This window comes from Argopecten irradians, chromosome 3 (genome assembly GCF_041381155.1).
Source record: "Argopecten irradians isolate NY chromosome 3, Ai_NY, whole genome shotgun sequence".
Taxonomy (NCBI): domain Eukaryota; kingdom Metazoa; phylum Mollusca; class Bivalvia; order Pectinida; family Pectinidae; genus Argopecten; species Argopecten irradians.
The window spans coordinates 63,917,895-63,937,946 of NC_091136.1; the positions used below are offsets into that span (position 1 = coordinate 63,917,895).

The 20,052-nt window shown below is 34.9% G+C and overlaps 1 protein-coding gene across 1 annotated transcript; it reads right to left on the minus strand.

Moving 5' to 3' along the window:
• Positions 1 to 861: 861 nt before the first annotated feature.
• On the minus strand, positions 862 to 19,311 carry LOC138319785 (5'-3' exoribonuclease 2-like). Its single transcript, XM_069262920.1, has 10 exons — positions 19,125 to 19,311; positions 14,085 to 14,212; positions 13,794 to 13,905; positions 10,809 to 10,870; positions 10,549 to 10,660; positions 10,196 to 10,358; positions 8,587 to 8,637; positions 8,143 to 8,160; positions 6,876 to 6,965; positions 862 to 968 (listed from the first exon to the last, which is right to left on the minus strand). Exons 1-10 carry the CDS (start codon positions 19,197 to 19,199, stop codon positions 862 to 864), a joined length of 918 nt encoding a protein of 305 aa, XP_069119021.1. The 5' UTR covers positions 19,200 to 19,311.
• Positions 19,312 to 20,052: the final 741 nt, after the last annotated feature.

Below are 20,052 nucleotides of genomic sequence, written 5' to 3' on the forward strand. Positions count from 1 at the left end.
ATATAGGAAGACTAGATCATCAATATGGTAAGTCTAGATCATCTATATGGTAAGACTAGATCATCAATATAGGAAGTCTAGATCATCAATATAGGAAGTCTAGATCATCAATATGGAAGACTAGATCATCAATATGGTAAGTACTAGATCATCATCAATATAGTAAGTCTAGATCATCAATATGGTAAGTCTAGATCATCAATATGGTAAGACTAGATCATCAATATGGTAAGTCTAGATCATCAATATGGTAAGTCTAGATCATCAATATGATCATCAATAGAAAGACTAGATCATCAATATGGAAAGACTAGATCATCAATATGGTAAGTCTAGATCATCAATATGGTAAGTCTAGATCATCAATATGGAAAGTCTAGATCATCAATATAGGAAGTCTAGATCATCAATATGGTAAGACTAGATCATCAATATGGTAAGACTAGATCATCAATATGGTAAGTCTAGATCATCAATATAGGAAGTCTAGATCATCAATATGGAAAGACTAGATCATCAATATGGAAAGACTAGATCATCAATATGGAAAGACTAGATCATCAATATGGAAAGACTAGATCATCAATATGGTAAGTCTAGATCATCAATATGGTAAGTCTAGATCATCAATATAAAAAGACTAGATCATCATATAAAGACTAGATCATCAATATGGAAAGACTAGATCATCAATATGGTAAGTCTAGATCATCAATATGGTAAGTGTAGATCATCAATATGGTAAGTCTAGATCATCAATATGGTAAGTCTAGATCATCAATATGGATATAAAGTCTAGATCATCAATATGGTAAGTCTAGATCATCAATATGGTAAGTCTAGATCATCAATATGGAAAGACTAGATCATCAATATGGTAAGTAGAAACTCTTTGATAAATTTTTCACTGCAACTTACTTTTTCTGTCTTTTCCTTTGGTAAACCTGCACATTCCTTCATTTCATGACCTTCGAACAAACGATGTTATGATTATAAAAAATTAACATAGACTTTGATTTTAAAACAAATACATACAGAAATCACTGTCACAACATGCACAGATTATAGCTCAAACAACTTATTAAATTAATCACATAACTAGCCATTTTTACCATGTTAAGTAGTTCCATAGTAAATGTTCCCAGAGAAATGTTTACTGTTCAGTGAGCTATCAAAAAGTTCTATTATGAACACAGAGAAATGTTTACTGTTCGGTGAGCTAACAAAGAGTACTAACATGAACTCAGAGAAATGTTTACTGTTCAGTGAGCTAATAAAGAGTACCAACATGAACTCAGGGAAATGTTTACTGTTCAGTAAGCTATCAAAGATTTCTAATATGAACTCAGTGAAATGTTTACTGTTCAGTGAGCTATCAAAGAGTTCTAATATGAATACAGAGAAATGTTTACTGTTCAGTGAGCTATCAAAGAGTTCTAATATGAACACAGAGAAATTTTTACTGTTCGGTGAGCTATCAAAGAGTTCTAGTATGAACACAGAGAAATGCTTCCTGTTCAGTGAGCTATCAAAGATTTCTAATATGAACACAGAGAAATGTTTACTGTTCAGTGAGCTATCAAAGATTTCTAATATGAACTCAGAGAGAAATGTTTACTGTTCGGTGAGCAAACAAAGAGTTCTAATATGAACACAGAGAAATGTTTACTGTTCGGTGAGCTATCAAAGAGTTCTAGTATGAACACAGAGAAATGTTTCCTGTTCAGTGAGCTATCAAAGAGTTCTAATATGAACACAGAGAAATGTTTATTGTTCAGTGAGCTATCATAGAGTTCTAATATGAACACAAGGAAATGTTTACCGTTCAGTGAGCTATCAAAGAGTTCTAATATGAAGACAGAGAAATGTTTACTGTTCAGTGAGCTATCAAAGAGTTCTAGTATGGACACAGAGAAATGTTTCCTGTTCAGTGAGCTATCAAAGAGTTCTAATATGAACACAGAGAAATGTTTATTGTTCAGTGAGCTATCATAGAGTTCTAATATGAACACAAGGAAATGTTTACCGTTCAGTGAGCTATCAAAGAGTTCTAATATGAACTCAGAGAAATGTTTACTGTTCGGTGAGCTAACAAAGAGTTCTAATATGAACTTAGAATTTTTTTTACTGTTCGGTGAGCTAATAAAGAGTTCAAATATGAACTCAGAGAAATGTTTACTGTTCAGTGAGCTATCAAAGAGTACTAACATGAACTCAGAGAAATGTTTACTGTTCAGTGAGCTATCAAAGAGTTCTAATATGAACTCAGAGAAATGTTTACTGTTCGGTGAGCTAACAAAGAGTACTAACATAAACTGAGAGAAATGTTTACTGTTCAGTGAGCTATCAAAGAGTTCTAGTATGAACACAGAGAAATGTTTACTGTTCAGTGAGCTAACAAAGAGTACTAATATGTACACAGAGAAATGTTTACTGCTTACTGTTCAGTGAGCTATCAAAGAGTTCTAATATGCACACAGAGAAATGTTTACTGTTCGGTGAGCTAACAAAGAGTACTAATATGTACACAGAGAAATGTTTACTGTTTGGTGAGCTAACAAAGAAGTCTAATATGCACACAGAGAAATGTTTACTGTTCGGTGAGCTAACAAAGAGTTCTAATATGCACACAGAGAAATGTTTACTGTTCGGTGAGCTAACAAAGAGTTCTAATATGCACACAGAGAAATGTTTACTGTTCGGTGAGCTAACAAAGAGTTCTAATATGCACACAGAGAAATGTTCAGTGAGCTATCAAAGAGTTCTAATATTCACACAGAGAAATATTTACTGTTCGGTGAGCTAACAAAGAGTTCTAATATGCACACAGAGAAATGTTTACTGTTCAGTGAGCTAACAAAGAATACTAATATGTACACAGAAAAATGTTTACTGTTCAGAGAGCAATCATAGAGTTCTAATATGAACTTGGAGAAATGTTTACTTTTCGGTGAGCTAACAAAGAGTACTAACATGAACTCGGAGAAATGTTTACTGTTCAGTGAGCTAACAAAGAGTACTAACATGAGCTCAGAGAAATGTTTACAGGTCAGTGAGCTATCAAAGAGTTCTAATATGAACACAGAGAAATGTTTACCGTTAAGTGAGCTATCAAAGAGTTCTAGAATGAACACAGAGAAATGTTTACTGTTCAGTGAGCTATCAAAGAGTTCAAATATGAACTCAGAGAAATGTTTACTGGTCAGTGAGCTATCAAAGATTTCTGATATGAACTCAGAGAAATGTTTACTGGTCAGTGAGCTATCAAAGAGTTATAATATGAACTCAGAGAAATGTTCATTGGTCAGTGAGCTATCAAAGAGTTCTAATATGAACACAGTGAAATGTTTACTTTTTGGTGAGCCAACAAAGAGTTCTAATATGAACACAGTGAAATGTTTACTTTTTGGTGAGCCAACAAAGAGAACTAATATGAACACAGAGAAATGTTTCCTGTTCAGTGAGCTAACAAAGAGTACTAACATGAACTCAGAGAAATGTTTACTGTTCGGTGAGCTAAGAAAGAGTTCTAATATGAACTCAGAGAAATGTTTACTGTTTAGTGAGCTATCAAAGAGTTCTAATATGAACACAGTGAAATGTTTACTTTTTGGTGAGCCAACAAAGAGAACTAACATGAACACAGAGAAATGTTTCCTGTTCAGTGAGCTATCAAAGAGTTCTAATATGATCACAGTGAAATGTTTACTTTTTGGTGAGCCAACAAAGAGAACTAACATGAACACAGAGAAATGTTTCCTGTTCAGTGAGCTATCAAAGAGTACTAACATGAACTCAGAGAAATGTTTACTGTTCAGTGAGCTAAGAAAGAATACTAATATGTACACAGAAAAATGTTTACTGTTCAGAGAGCTATCATAGAGTTCTAATATGAACTTGGAGAAATGTTTACTTTTCGGTGAGCTAACAAAGAGTACTAACATGAGCTCAGAGAAATGTTTACAGGTCAGTGAGCTATCAAAGAGTTCTAATATGAACACAGAGAAATGTTTACTGTTCAGTGAGCTAACAAAGAGTACTCATATGTACACAGAAAAATGTTTACTGCTTACTGTTCAGTGAGCTATCAAAGAGTTCTAATATGCACACAGAGAAATGTTTACTGTTCGGTGAGCTAACAAAGAGTTCTAATATGTACACAGAGAAATGTTTACTGTTCGGTGAGCTAACAAAGAGTTCTAGTATGAACACAGAGAAATGTTTACTGTTCGGTGAGCTAACAAAGAGTACTAATATGTACACAGAGAAATGTTTACTGTTCAGAGAGCTATCATAGAGTTCTAATATGAACTTGGAGAAATGTTTACTTTTCGGTGAGCTAACAAAGAGTACTTACATGAGCTCAGAGAAATGTTTACTGTTCGGTGAGCTATCAAAGAGTTCTAATATGAACACAATGAAATGTTTACCGTTCAGTGAGCTATCAAAGAGTTCTAGAATGAACACAGAGAAATGTTTACTGTTCAGTGAGCTATCAAAGAGTTCAAATATGAACACAGAGAAATGTTTATTGTTCAGTGAGCTATCATAGAGTTCTAATATGAACACAAGGAAATGTTAACCGTTCAGTGAGCTATCAAAGAGTTCTAATATGAACTCAGAGAAATGTTTACTGTTCGGTGAGCTATCAAAGAGTTCTAGAATGAACACAGAGAAATGTTTACTGTTCAGTGAGCTATCAAAGAGTTCAAAAATGAACACAGAGAAATGTTTATTGTTCAGTGAGCTATCATAGAGTTCTAATATGAACACAAGGAAATGTTTACCGTTCAGTGAGCTATCAAAGAGTTCTAATATGAACTCAGAGAAATGTTTACTGTTCGGTGAGCTAACAAAGAGTTCTAATATGAACTTAGAAATTTTTTTACTGTTCGGTGAGCTAATAAAGAGTTCAAATATGAACTCAGAGAAATGTTTACTGTTAAGTGAGCTATCAAAGAGTACTAACATGAACTCAGAGAAATGTTCACTGTTCAGTGAGCTATCAAAGAGAATTAACATGAACTCAGAGAAATGTTTACTGTTCGGTGAGCTAATAAAGAGTTTTAACATGAACTCAGAGAAATGTTTACTGTTCAGTGAGCTATCAAAGAGTACTAACATGAACTCAGAGAAATGTTTCCTGTTCAGTGAGCTATCAAAGAGTACTAGCATGAACTCATAGAAATGTTTACTGTTCAGTGAGCTATCAAAGAGTACTAACATGAACTCAGAGAAAGGTTTACTGTTCAGTGAGCTATCAAAGAGTTCTAATATGAACTCAGAGAAATGTTTACTGTTCAGTGAGCTAACAAAGAGTACTAACATGAACTCAGAGAAATGTTTACTGTTCAGTGAGCTATCAAAGAGTTCTAGTATGAACACAGAGAAATGTTTACTGTTCAGTGAGCTAACAAAGAGTACTAATATGTACACAGAGAAATGTTTACTGCTTACTGTTCAGTGAGCTATCAAAAAGTTCTAATATGCACACAGAGAAATGTTTACTGTTCCGTGAGCTAACAAAGAGTTCTAATATGCACACAGAGAAATGTTTACTGTTCGGTGAGCTAACAAAGAGTTCTAATATGCACACAGAGAAATGTTTACTGTTCGGTGAGCTAACAAAGAGTTCTAATATGTACACAGAGAAATGTTTACTGTTCAGTGAGCTATCAAAGAGTTCTAATATCCACACAGAGAAATGTTTACTGTTCGGTGAGCTAACAAAGAGTTCTAATATGCACACAGAGAAATGTTTACTATTCAGTGAGCTAACAAAGAATACTAATATGTACACAGAAAAATGTTTACTGTTCAGAGAGCTATCATAGAGTTCTAATATGAACTTGTAGAAATGTTTACTTTTCGGTGAGCTAACAAAGAGTACTAACATGAGCTCAGAGAAATGTTTACAGGTCAGTGAGCTATCAAAGAGTTCTAATATGAACACAGAGAAATGTTTACTGTTCAGTGAGCTATCAAAGAGTTCTAGAATGAACACAGAGATTGTTTACTGTTCAGTGAGCTATCAAAGAGTTCAAATATGAACTCAGAGAAATGTTAACTGGTCAGTGAGCTATCAAAGATTTCTGATATGAACTCAGAGAAATGTTTACTGGTCAGTGAGCTATCAAAGATTTCTGATATGAACTCAGAGAAATGCTTACTGGTCAGTGAGCTATCAAAGAGTTATAATATGAACTCAGAGAAATGTTCACTGGTCAGTGAGCTATCAAAGAGTTCTAATATGAACACAGTGAAATGTTTACTTTTTGGTGATTCAACAAAGAGAACTAATATGAACTAAGAGAAATGTTTACTGTTCGGTGAGCTAACAAAGAGTACTAACATGAACTCAGAGAAATGTTTACTGTTTAGTGAGCTAAGAAAGAGTTCTAATATGAACTCAGAGAAATGTTTACTGTTCGGTGAGCTAAGAAAGAGTTCTAATATGAACTCAGAGAAATGTTTACTGTTCGGTGAGCTAAGAAAGAGTTCTAATATGAACTCAGAGAAATGTTTACTGTTTAGTGAGCTATCAAAGAGTTCTAATATGAACACAGTGAAATGTTTACTTTTTGGTGAGCCAACAAAGAGAACTAACATGAACACAGAGAAATGTTTCCTGTTCAGTGAGCTATCAAAGAGTTCTAATATGAACTCAGAGAAATGTTTACCGTTCAATGAGCTATCAAAGAGTTCTAATATGAACACAGTGAAATGTTTACTGTTTAGTGAGCTATCAAAGAGTTCTAATATGAACACATTGAAATGTTTACTTTTTGGTGAGCCAACAAAGAGAACTAACATGAACTCAGAGAAATGTTTACTGTTCGGTGAGCTAACAAAGCATACCAATATGAACTACTCACCAATCTGACCACAGAGCTCACACGGTCTGGGCTGATTTGGTTTGAACTCCTCTCTAATGATGGTGAAGTAAGGTTCATGTGTAGCTAGACCTGGTAGAAAACAAAGCAGGGAAACACCGACAATGTGTTTAAATAGTGTCCATTAAGGCAGGATATTTTACTGTGTTATATGTACAGTGGACCCTCGATAATCCGGACACCTTCGTTCCCAGCCTAAACCGTCCGGATTACGAGTTTTCGGACTGTCAAATTCCGTGTTCTTAGTCAATTAAATTGTCATGTACGAGTTACTCCCCTTGACCTTGTAATCGATGATAGGCTTTTATGTAATATCGTGTATTATAACTAATACTTCGTTTGTTATGTTTTTTAGATATTTTTTATATAATTTCGTTAAGATTAATAAATAAACGTATTTCTTTTTCAAAATACGAAACCTAAAGCCATCGTTAATTGTGTATTATGTATGCATATATCCTATTATGTAATCATGTTCGTTTTGTATGTCTTGATAAAGGGGCAGATCGCCTCGAAAATTTGACAATTTTGTTTTGTCCACACGGTTGGAATTACTTCCTTGTCCCATATATATAGCAACGTATCCCACTCTTGATCTGTCGTACGGCAAATTGCCTAACCAATGAGCAATATCATCTACATTCTTGGCAAAAAAAACTATGATAACAAATAGTTGTGAACATTTCATGAACTAGTATAACTGTTATTTTGTATAATATATGTTTTTAATGACCATTTCCACAAGTCTTTGCTTTCGGGAATTTATTAACTAAAATTACATTCCGTTCCCAAAATGGAGTTCCGGATTCGGAATACGAATTTCCAGATTAGTGAGTATAAATAACGTTACGGAAATCCGTTCCCTGACATTTCTGTCCGGATTGTGAGTTTTCCGGACTATCGGCGTCCGGATTATCGCGGGTCCACTGTATTTTATATCACATTTTATGTACTTTGAGACACAAGCTGACTATTGAACCACTCTAAAATAAATTATCAGTTGTGAAGTATTTCACTTTTTACACAGCAACATCTACAACTGACACATACAACTACATAATTATTTCAATTTTTTCAACATTCTTTTTGGTAATGCTAGTAGCTTGTTATTTCAATTATTTCAATATAATTATGTTTTTCTCTAAATACACCTGCTAATGCATTTATCAGGAAGCTAATGTATTTAGATATGATATTGATGAAATTATTCTTTTATTACCAAAGCAAGTTATGATTTTTTATTACTTACCTAACATAATTAAATCAGCTGAAACAGAAATAACATATTTATAATCATAATAAAGAAGAAATTCGCATAAATATGCCATGATAAATGAAATAATTTCATATCTGATACTTTTTCCCTTTAATTGATAATATCCTTGTACAAGTAAAGCAGGGAGTTGTAGAAATAAGATCTGATTATAACTACACCAACACATTTGTAAACTGTGTATAATTCAATGTAATCAGTGTCACAGTTAATGTACTAATTATTTCAACTGATGTCTTCCCAATCAATTGATTCATATATTACAAAATTTGGTATTTCTTTGTGAAAATGACAACAGCCAACACATACCATTCTGCATCACAGTCCCTCTAAAGAAAGTTATTTCCTAAATGACATTTTGATATCATTTCAAAATGTGAGGTAAACCTAGTTTGTGTAATTAAGTGAAAAGTTGCGTACCATCAGCACCACACAAGCAGTGCTTTGTGTTTGGGTCATGGTCAGGCTGGGCTGCAAAACAAACAAAGATATATCTTTATTCCAGTATCTAGTATTAGTGATCAAGAAACATGCGCTACAAATTTGTGCTAGTTAACAAAATTAACTGAAACACCTTGACTAACGCAACTAAAATCAAACCAGCCTCACTGCCAGCTATTTTGGGAAAAGGACCCTGAGCAAAAATTGGGAAAATATTATTGGTGTTTTTAAAAAATTGGGAAATTATCATCATCATTTTAATTTAAGTCTGACTCAAAATATTCATTAACTATTGAGTCAGTGTTCAGTAATAAAAAAATGATGAATTTATCATTTTAATTATTTTTGATGCTGTATGTAATTTATATTGCATGTTAAAGATATTCCACCGCTGACAAACAGTATTTTTTCTCTATCAAAAAAAAGAGCAGATGAACTAGTATTTTTTGTACAGTTACAAAAGTTGCTTTCTGTACACCATTACCGCCATTAAAAAGTTTGAGCTTCTTCTTTTATTTTAAGATAAAAATATGAAAATAATTAATTGCATTCCAAAAAATATCTTTGGCACTATGTCATATCGAATGAAGTACTGATAGTGCATGCACCAAAAGCAAAATAAATTATTTTCTATATTTTTTTTGTGATAATTAGACATATCCATACACGATAAAACACAAATTATAGTTCAAATGATGAGTATTGTTTATGCTCTGTCGACGATGTCCCAAGCGTTCAAAATAAAACACTTGGAACGTACAAATGTAACTGATCAATGCAGAGATTATGGCAAAATGCAAGTACATGAGGCCTATGTAAATTGTCAAAGACATTTGAAAACGAAATATACTACATGTATACACAAACCACAATATATGGATTCAAACAAAATTTTATTTGCAACTGATACTTAACAAATTGCATAGCAGACGAAACCTCTGGCTCATTCCTACTGTCACTTACCACACTGAAAGTGGGCCACGTGCCAAAAATACCAACTGACAGGACCCAAGATATTGTGCCAGAGGTGTTGATTAATTGGTGATTGCCATTTATAATCCTATTTTTATGTCTGGTTGATGTTTTGCGTCCGTACCCCAGTTAGTTTACCTGCCCTCTCGGCCAGCCGACTCACCTGTCATGGCCGCCATTTTTCGGGTGCGTTTGATTGCAAAGTCCAAAAAGTTGTGGGACTTCGCCACTGAAATCGGGACGCTTCCGCGAACATAAACTATTAAGAAATGATGTTTCCCATGTGAAATGGGCTTGTACAGGAAATTAGATATTAATAACCGTTACCGGAGGTATATTGAGACATCATTTGCGGTTTTAACTTAATGCTATGATTGGGAAAATAGTGACTGAATTTGGGAAAATACAGTGCTATTTTTCAATTGGGAATGGGTCCGTTTACCGGACCCTATAAAGGCCTGGCAAAAATCCTGCCTCAGCAACCACCTCTGCATAAAGACCACCCGCTTAATAATGGTCAATTACAAAATTGCCCTGTGTAGACAGATTTTACAGTATCTTATAACTTTTCATTATTTTTTCTTTATGCTAGTAACTTTAAAAGCATCCAGCCTACCTCTCTGTTTCCTGATGTAGTCCATGATTTTGTGCTCTCCCTCCCCAGGGCTGTTAGCATCAGACAAGATGACCTTGATATTCTGCCATCCTGGATCTGTATTCAGTCTGTCATAGATGTAGTAGATGAGACACTCTGCCAGTTTGAACATGAATGGTGTGCCCTAATGTTTCAAACAGAAATGGTGTTGTACCCACGTCCTTTGCATCATAAAGAAAATACTGTCTCTCCAGACTTCTACTGAAGAACATCAAACTTTTTATACAGGTATCAATTTACTTCAGAGTTAATATATCTTCCTTTATAAGAGCTATTAGGGAGAATGGTTACACTGTAAAGTGTTTGATACATACTGGTGTGATACAGTTACTGTCAAAATGTTCCCCTGGTGGTTTAGGAGGAGGTAAACTGCAGCCTTTAGCTTCCAGCTGTGCTCGTAATTCAGCCATCTCCTCCTTCTTCTCGCTGAAACCAACGTAACATCAGTAGGTGTCAGTATAGTGAATCAGCTGATAACAGGTGAATGAATTTCAGATTAATTAGTAATCTTTTTTTCTCTTTAACAATTTAAAATGGAACAAAAAGGAACTGCTAATAAGCTGTTTGTACTTACACTGACTCCTTCGAGGCCCGAAATCTTCTGGATCTTTGTTGGTTCATTTTGGCTCTAGGTGCCTGGAAGTATTATATACCATGGATAATAGTCATGTTGGCTCTAGGTGCCTGGAAGTATTATATACCATGGATAATAGTCATGTTGGCTCTAGGTGCCTGGAAGTATTATATACCATGGATAATAGTCATGTTGGCTCTTGTGGCTCTAGGTGCCTGGAAGTATTATATACCATGGATAATAGTCATGTTGGCTCTAGGTGCCTGGAAGGTATTATATACCATGGATAATAGTCTTGTTGGCTCTAGGTGCCTGGAAGTATTATATACCATGGATAATAGTCATGTTGGCTCTAGGTGCCTGGAAGTATTATATACCATGGATAATAGTCATGTTGGCTATAGGTGCCTGGAAGTGTTATATACCATGGATAATAGTCATGTTGGCTCTAGGTGCCTGGAAGTATTATATACCATGGATAATAGTCATGTTGGCTCTAGGTGCCTGGAAGTATGTATATACCATGGATAATAGTCATGTTGGCTATAGGTGCCTGGAAGTATTATATACCATGGATAATAGTCATGTTGGCTCTAGGTGCCTGGAGGTATTATATACCATGGATAATAGTCATGTTGGCTCTAGGTGCCTGGAAGTATTATATACCATGGATAATAGTCATGTTGGCTCTAGGTGCCTGGAAGTATTATATACCAGTCTGTGGCTCTAGGTGCCTGGAAGTTTATATACATGGATAATAGTCATGTTGGCTCTAGGTGCCTGGAAGTATTATATACCATGGATAATAGTCATGTTGGCTCTAGGTGCCTGGAAGTTTAATACCATGGATAATAGTCATGTTGGCTCTAGGTGCCTGGAAGTATTATATACCATGGATAATAGTCATGTTGGCTCTAGGTGCCTGGAAGTATTATATACCATGGATAATAGTCATGTTGGCTCTAGGTGCCTGGAAGTATTATATACCATGGATAATAGTCATGTTGGCTCTAGGTGCCTGGAAGTATTATATACCATGGATAATAGTCATGTTGGCTCTAGGTGCCTGGAAGTATTATATACCATGGATAATAGTCATGTTGGCTCTAGGTGCCTGGAATGTATTATATACCATGGATAATAGTCATGTTGGCTCTAGGTGCCTGGAAGTATTATATACCATGGATAATAGTCATGTTGGCTCTAGGTGCCTGGAAGTATTATATACCATGGATAATAGTCATGTTGGCTCTAGGTGCCTGGAAGTGCCTGGATAGTCATTTTATACCATGGATAATGGTCTGGAAGTATTATATACCATGGATAATAGTCATGTTGGCTCTAGGTGCCTGGGAAGTATTATATACCATGGATAATAGTCATGTTGGCTCTAGGTGCCTGGAAGTGTTATATACCATGGAAGTAATAGTCATGTTGGCTCTAGGTGCCTGGAAGTATTATATACCATGGATAATAGTCATGTTGGCTCTAGGTGCCTGGAAGTGTTAATACCATGGATAATAGTCATGTTGGCTCTAGGTGCCTGGAAGTATTATATACCATGGATAATAGTCATGTTGGCTCTAGGTGCCTGGAAGTATTATATACCATGGATAATAGTCATGTTGGCTCTAGGTGCCTGGAAGTATTATATACCATGGATAATAGTCATGTTGGCTCTAGGTGCCTGGAAGTATTATATACCATGGATAATAGTCATGTTGGCTCTAGGTGCCTGGAAGTATTATATACCATGGATAATAGTCATGTTGGCTCTAGGTGCCTGGAAGTATTATGTTGGATAATAGTCATAGGTGCATGGATACCATGGATAAGTCATGTTGGCTCTAGGTGCCTGGAAGTATATACCATGGATAATATATGTTGGCTCTAGGTGCCTGGAAGTGTTATATACCATGGATAATAGTCATGTTGGCTCTAGGTGCCTGGAAGTGTTATATACCATGGATAATAGTCATGTTGGCTCTAGGTGCCTGGAAGTATTATATACCATGGATAATAGTCATGTTGGCTCTAGGTGCCTGGAAGTATTATTATACCATATAATAATATGTTGGCTCTAGGTGCCTGGAAGTAATATATAATAGTCATGTTGGCTCTAGGTGCCTGGGTGGAGTATTAATACCATATAATATATGTTGCTCATGATGGATAATAGTCATGTTGGCTCTAGGTGCCTGCATGTTGGCTCTGTTAATACCATGGAAGTATTATATGCCCATGGATAATAGTCATGTTGGCTCTAGGTGCCTCTAGTCATGTTGGCTCTAGGTGCCTGGAAGTGTTATATACCATGGATAATAGTCATGTTGGCTTAGGTGCTCTGGAAGTGTTAATACCATGGAATGTAGTTAGTATTATACCATGGATAATAGTCATGTTGGCTCTAGGTGCCTGGAAGTATTATATACCATGGATAATAGTCATGTTGGCCTAGGTGCCTGGAAGTATTAAATATGGATAATAGTCTTGTTGGCTCTAGGTGCCTGGAAGTATTTTATACCATGGATAATAGTCATGTTGGCTCTAGGTGCCTGGAAGTATTATATACCATGGATAATAGTCATGTTGGCTATAGGTGCCTGGAAGTGTTAAATACCATGGATAATAGTCATGTTGGCTCTAGGTGCCTGGAAGTATTATATACCATGGATAATAGTCATGTTGAAATACACCATACTTGTTCTCAATATTACCTATACAATCAAGGCATATTGTCACTGTGCTAATACATTCATGATCCAGTTAGTTTTACCAGCATCAACATCATTTCTAAGCAATTGATTTACTGCAGTGTCTAAATCTGGGTTTAATGAGCTTGATCTTGAGGTTGTATTTTCATGGTACCTTCATGAAATAAAAAAACAATGATACCTAACATAAGGTTCCATTCTTTTTAAGAAATAGAAACACACTGATAAAATTTGGGTCATGAAAAACTTGTTAATGTGCTAATATACTTACCACACCATCAATAGCCATGTACAACACTTTTCGTGGTCGAACAATGGAGAAAATTCTGTCTATAAACTCGAAGATAAGAACCATCATTTCATCTTCATTCTTAGGAGCAGGCCTACAATCAACAAATTCAGGTCAACCATAATTCTTTGTAACAGAACTACAAATTATAAATCAAAGTCAGTGACAAAATAAAAGATTCAAGTTGCAAACAATGGATACTATAAGACAATCCCAAATTGTGAGCTAAATGAACAATATGACACATATCACACACCACATGATCAAACTTACTTGTCTTCTGGGTGACAACATGGATGTATAATCCCATTCATATCAAGGTATAAGTTATCAAACTCATAGTCGTTTGGATTTGGCTGACTGGTATCCACTGGTATCTTCTGGCCATCAACTTCTTTTGCCTTTAATCAAAATAAAAAGTCATCGTAGAGATAAATTAACTCAGTATATATATATATACATGTATTAATTATGGACTCAAAAATTGATTAAATACGACACAGTAGCCCAATTATAGTGACTCAGTTGGTAAAAAACAGCTAGTGTTTGGACGTCCCAGGTTCAAAGCCTGGCCACCTCTCTTTTACAATGTAACACCAATACGTTGAACAACTACATTCTTATTAAATAAATCAGAGATTTTGTAGCACTACGGTAATGAAGCAACATCACAGGTCCCGGTTAAATAAACTAATTTCACAGAAAATCATTCTGTTTTGAGTCACTGCTTGCATCGGAAAATGAAATGTCTAAAGGAAGGTAAGATAAACTTGTGTTTTAAAGGATTTTGAATTAACCACACCATATTTTGCTACTTTATTCTAGAATGTATGACCCATATACAGTTAAAAGAACAATGATTTAGAAGGTAAATACTAGGGCTGTGGATTGTCTAACATGTGGCGATCCGATCCGATCCACGATTCAGGATTGACGATTCACAGATCGGACCACGAATCACCAGTTAGATACAAGCAAAAGATTCAATTGAAGTCAAACTGTTTTTATTGATAAATCAATAATGGTCTTATATATTGATAAATGTTTGATTGATAATAAAACCAATTTTAGCAGTTTTACATTCCTTATCATTAAGCAATAGAGTTACAGGTGAAGTACAGTAGGATTCAGTCACTGTAACTGTAAAAAAAATCAAATCATTTGAATTTTGAAATAACGTCATCTCAAAAATACTGCTGCACATCCATTACGGCATAAATCAAAGTCAACCCATCTGTGAACAGGTACACTGTATATAAATTATTATGGTAAGGCATAAATCACCATATCAAAACATTTCATTGTTACTTTTATTTTGGTCAAATACAGAAAAACATTGAAATTAAGAAAAACAAATATTTAAAATCTATAAGAGAAGTTACAATTTACTTTGGTTCTAGGCCTATAGTTTTTATTTTTAATCGGGTGATTTATGATTTTGATTCATAATTAAGCCTACCTTTCGTTTTTGACATGTGGTTCACATCTGCAGTACTCAGTTGCCTAATATAATATATTCGTATTTTTACATATTTCCGACCCGTAATGAAAACGAAATCGATAATAATCTTTTACATCTCTAGAAGTCAATAATTATGATTTATCATTATTATTTTATGAAGAATTTACAACATTGCATCGAAGCGTGGGTACGAAAATAACATGTTGCTAGCTTTACTTCACGCAGCTCTTGTGTACTTCCGGTCTACTTCAAAGTGAAAACATCGATGATATTCAGACTTAAGTGTACATTCCTTCACATTTTTGAGCTATGACAGCATTAAAGAAGGTATTATGTTTTGCTTTTGAAAGATCGCGATCCACAAATATCAGGAGTAACGAATATTCGTATCCGATCTTTCTTAATAATTCGTGAATACTCGAATACTCGTTACAGCCCTAGTAAATACCATATGCCCTGCTAGTAGCCTATCAAGATGGCTCTGAAGCTATCCATTGTTGGTGTTTATGTTATCACAACCCCACAATTGGGTTACAGTCCTGTATAAAGTTTCCAAGTTCAACTTTTATTTGTGTAATTTTAAATAACTTTTTTGAAAAAGCTTGCACATGAATATTTTTAGTGAAAAAAAAAAACATCATGCATTTTCCTCCATCATAAAATGTTCACCTATGGTGATCCCTGAGTTGACTAATTATTTAATTACCCAAAATGCAGGATTTTGTGAATTATGAAAAAAGAAAATGTTGTGTAGTGGAATTGGACCGATGTCGATCATCTGTGACCAGGTAGCTCAGCGGTAGAGCATTTGGCTAGTGTTCGGAAGGGTATCAGGACATCTCGGCACTTGCAGACCTCGGCACTTGGGCTTGGAGTCACTTCGGCACTTTTCCGAGGTCACCTCGGCACTTTTGTCAGATATCTCGGCACTTGTCGGTTTGACATTTTGTCAACAGTATATAAAGTTTCACTTATAAGTCCTTGATATATAAAATATCCCTTCTTATGTATATGCTTCTGTAGTTATACATGTTGACAGAATACGAACATAAATTGAAAAAAAATAAGATTGATTACAATTTGCGGCACTTGTTTATTTTGAGTTACACAAATATATGTAAATACATGTACAAGAATATTGAATAATTCTTAATTTTTTATCCTAAGCAACGTTGTTTCATAAACACATACGTACTGTAGACTGGTACAATATTAATGTAGTTAAGGGTTCTCTGTTCATAATTCACTGCGTTTTATGTTTATATAAAGATCGTCAGTTGTCTCTCATATCATACAATAATTACGGCAATAAAATCTTTATAAACTAGCTGCCAGTGTTTAATGGTAAAAGATGCATGGAATGTATTATGCTGTCGACAGACTTTTGAAGCGTGTAGGAACTAAAAAAATATTGTCTAAATCGCGATCCCGTAAGAGAATGCAAAATGCTTCAATTTCTTAATTTCAGCGTTTTTAAAATAAATAGAGTAGACTATTCATAACTGGAATATTTGCAGCATATTGAAAATCGTATCGCTATAAGATTATCATGCTTATACCAACAACAAGATTAAAGCGCAGTGTATTTGACACGGACACGTGCAATTTTATGTAATAAATCTTTCACTGAAGTATGGCTTTTGCGAGACGGTCGCCGTGACCGGGTATAATTGACAAGCACGCGACTACAGAGGCCCCGCCCCTACCATATCATTGGCTACTAGCCTCGATGTTCACGTGTCAGTCAATTATAATTACCAACTGATTGACGAGGCGTGTTCCTTATATTGGTTACTGAATCTGTGCTCCAGACGAAATACGCTCAGATTTATTTCTGTAACCAAAAGGAAGCATATGATATGCAATATGTTGCTATAAATAAATCTTTAGTTATGTTTTGCAATCATGTCCATTTACGTTGGACTGTCCTTGTATTTTGGCATACCGGTAACCAGAAATAAATACCATCTACTTAAATTTGATGTATATTTTTTCGTTACAAAATTTCCAATTATTAGTTCACAATAAAATTTGTTACAGGGAAAGAAAATCATATTTAAATAAGGTTGTACAACCGTCTATATCTTCAATATGCTATATTCAGTATTTTCAATTATAAATGAATTATTAGGTAACTGTACATGTGAATTACCCGTAATATATTACGATGTTGAATTGACCAAATTACTAAAAATACATGTAACACTCGTTGGAACAGCGATTAAATGCGGCATATGGCACTGGAAAATTATACTCTAGCAGAAATTTTAATCTCAGACTCTAGTAATAAGCATGATTATCAGAAGAGTAAGCAAACGATAAATTATAAAGTTGTAGGTAAAATTCAAGTTTAATCCAAGACAAACCTATCAGCACAAAATAGCCGAGAATGAAAACAGAGCAAGATTCAGTACGAAAAAATCTGACACGTACTTTATTCATTGCACTGTTTTCTTGTTCAGACCGTGTCCTGATACAACTTAGTCAAAAGATGTTGTAAAATCAATCAATCGTCGACGTTTAATTGTTTTTTTTTTTCAAAACTTCACAGTTGGTCTCAGTAACAACTTACCTGGCTTTAGTCAACATTTTATACAGAGAGAGCGTGGTAATTTTCTTGTAAATGTTTGTGATAACAAAAAAAAACCAAAAACACAAAAACAAAACCTGAAAAGTTACGTAAATTGGGCCTTTAACACGGTTGAAATCAATTCTTTACATTTGCTTTTAATTGTAAAATCGAATTTCCCAACATTTTACTATATTTCATGCATTTTAACATATTTTAGTTGATTGTCACCAGTTCGTTTTTTAACCAAATTACTTGTGATCGTAGAAATAATATTAGCAGATTCCGTAATAATTGAATGTATAATTTTCCGTGGCCTTATTCAAGAGATATTTATGTTACATGTATTTTTATCGCCAGCGGAACTTGATATTGACGTCAAAGTTCTGTTACACTGTATTTTGATCGTCTATTCACATATGAAAGGGCACTTATATTACCGCGGAATTTATGGAAAATTCTTGAAAAACGAACCGTGAAATTCGATCGAAAAATAGTCAAAATGCATTAAATATTATATATAAGTAAAATATCAATAATATATTAAAACGTTTAAATGCTAATAAATTAGAAATATGTTTGTTCCACAATTATTGTATCATGACTGAAATATAAATATAACAACTTTTTAACAACTTTAATCGGTCGTCACTGCTGTGCATCTGACACAAACAGTTTCATAATTCGGAGAATATTATAGGAAGGAAAGTAAATATTTCTCGTACAGCGATAGACTTTATAATATTTCAAAAAACTAAGTGCCGAATTCTCTTCAAAAAGTGCCGAACATTCCAAATGCCGAAAATAAAAGTGCCGAGATTACCAAGTGCCGAATATCAAAGTGCCGAGGTGACCAAGTGCCGAGGTCTCCAAGTGCCGAGACGTCTATGATTCGTTCGGAAGTTCCGGGTTCGAATCCCCGTCTGGCCACTACATTTTCTCGTCTCCTGTTACAGTTGTTTGTTCAAATGGTTGAGTGCAGGTGTAACCCAATAGCCGGTTACCTATAAACACAGCTGTGAACAACCTCGTTCTGTTTTCAGGGAGCTTGCTCCATTGTCTGATAATGGTTAATTTAGTAACTAAATATATACGATTGCCATCGCAATGAAGAATATACACACATAATTCCTGTTGACTGCCCAGACCATATCGACGCGCTCCTTTTACAGGACAATAGAATAGATAACAGTCATATGGCCATTCACATCTTACAAAGCAACATTATAAAATGTAAAGGACAGAATCTCAAATGAATCATCAAGACTAGTACTGCACTTACCTTCTGTTCGATACAATTCACAATAATTGATGGATATTTCTTGCTCAGCCATCGGAAGAATGCCGGAACCCCCATGGTTGGGGAGTCTGACTCTTTTCTTAAGTGGCAAAATCAGTGCCGATATAAGGTTGTTTTCTTCGTTCTTTGAACACGCTGCAAACTGCAAACAACCTTTACCTTGGTCATATGTTATCAATCTTTCCATTGGCTATTGGAATTAGAACGACCAATCAAAATACATGATACAACTTGGCTTCAATTTATGCTCGGAGCCTTTCTAGTTTTATTCTACAATCATAACAAGACACTGAAGTGTTCCGAAACTACACTTCAATATGGCCGACGAAATACAACAAAAACTTTGCAGTTCGGCGAAAATAGAACGTGATCGAGGATATCAAGATTTACTCAAACATATTCACACATTGGAAGAAGAGGGTCTTTGTGATCTTGAACAAAAGTTCATCCATTTGTTGGCTGACAGTACTGCACCATGGGAAACAAAACATGGAGCTCTGATGGGATCCAAGGCATTGCTGCTGAGTGGAAACACAACAGACGATTTTGTCGTGGATATGAGAGCAAAAGCAATCGATCTACTGGACGACAGGGAATTCAGAGTCAGAATTACCGCAGGTATATCCACCATTATCAAATAAAGATATAAGAAATAATAGACATTCAAGACAAGAATCAATCATTTAAAATGAGATAATTTTAGGCAAAGCCTATCTGAGAGCACAGAAGTTAATCCATTCTTTTGTTTATTGGTTTTTTAAAACAGAAATAGAAATATGCCAGGTAAATCAAGGATTTCTAACGACGAAAGATTTATTTCCCTTGACCCATCAGTCTAATCAATGTTGACACGTGTTTTGTTCTTATTACTTCTATTATACACTGCATAACTGTACTTGTCATCAGTTTC

Excerpts from the sequence above, each read along its gene's own strand:
- LOC138319785 (XM_069262920.1), bottom strand. The coding sequence starts at position 19,199 with ATGGGGGTTCCGGCATTCTTCCGATGGCTGAGCAAGAAATATCCATCA. Across the intron at positions 14,213-19,124 it reads TGAATTGTATCGAACAGAAG|GCAAAAGAAGTTGATGGCCA; the intron begins GTAAGTGCAGTA and ends TTTTGATTAAAG. Across the intron at positions 10,661-10,808 it reads CGGGCCTCGAAGGAGTCAGT|CGAGAAGAAGGAGGAGATGG; the intron begins GTAAGTACAAAC and ends CGTTGGTTTCAG.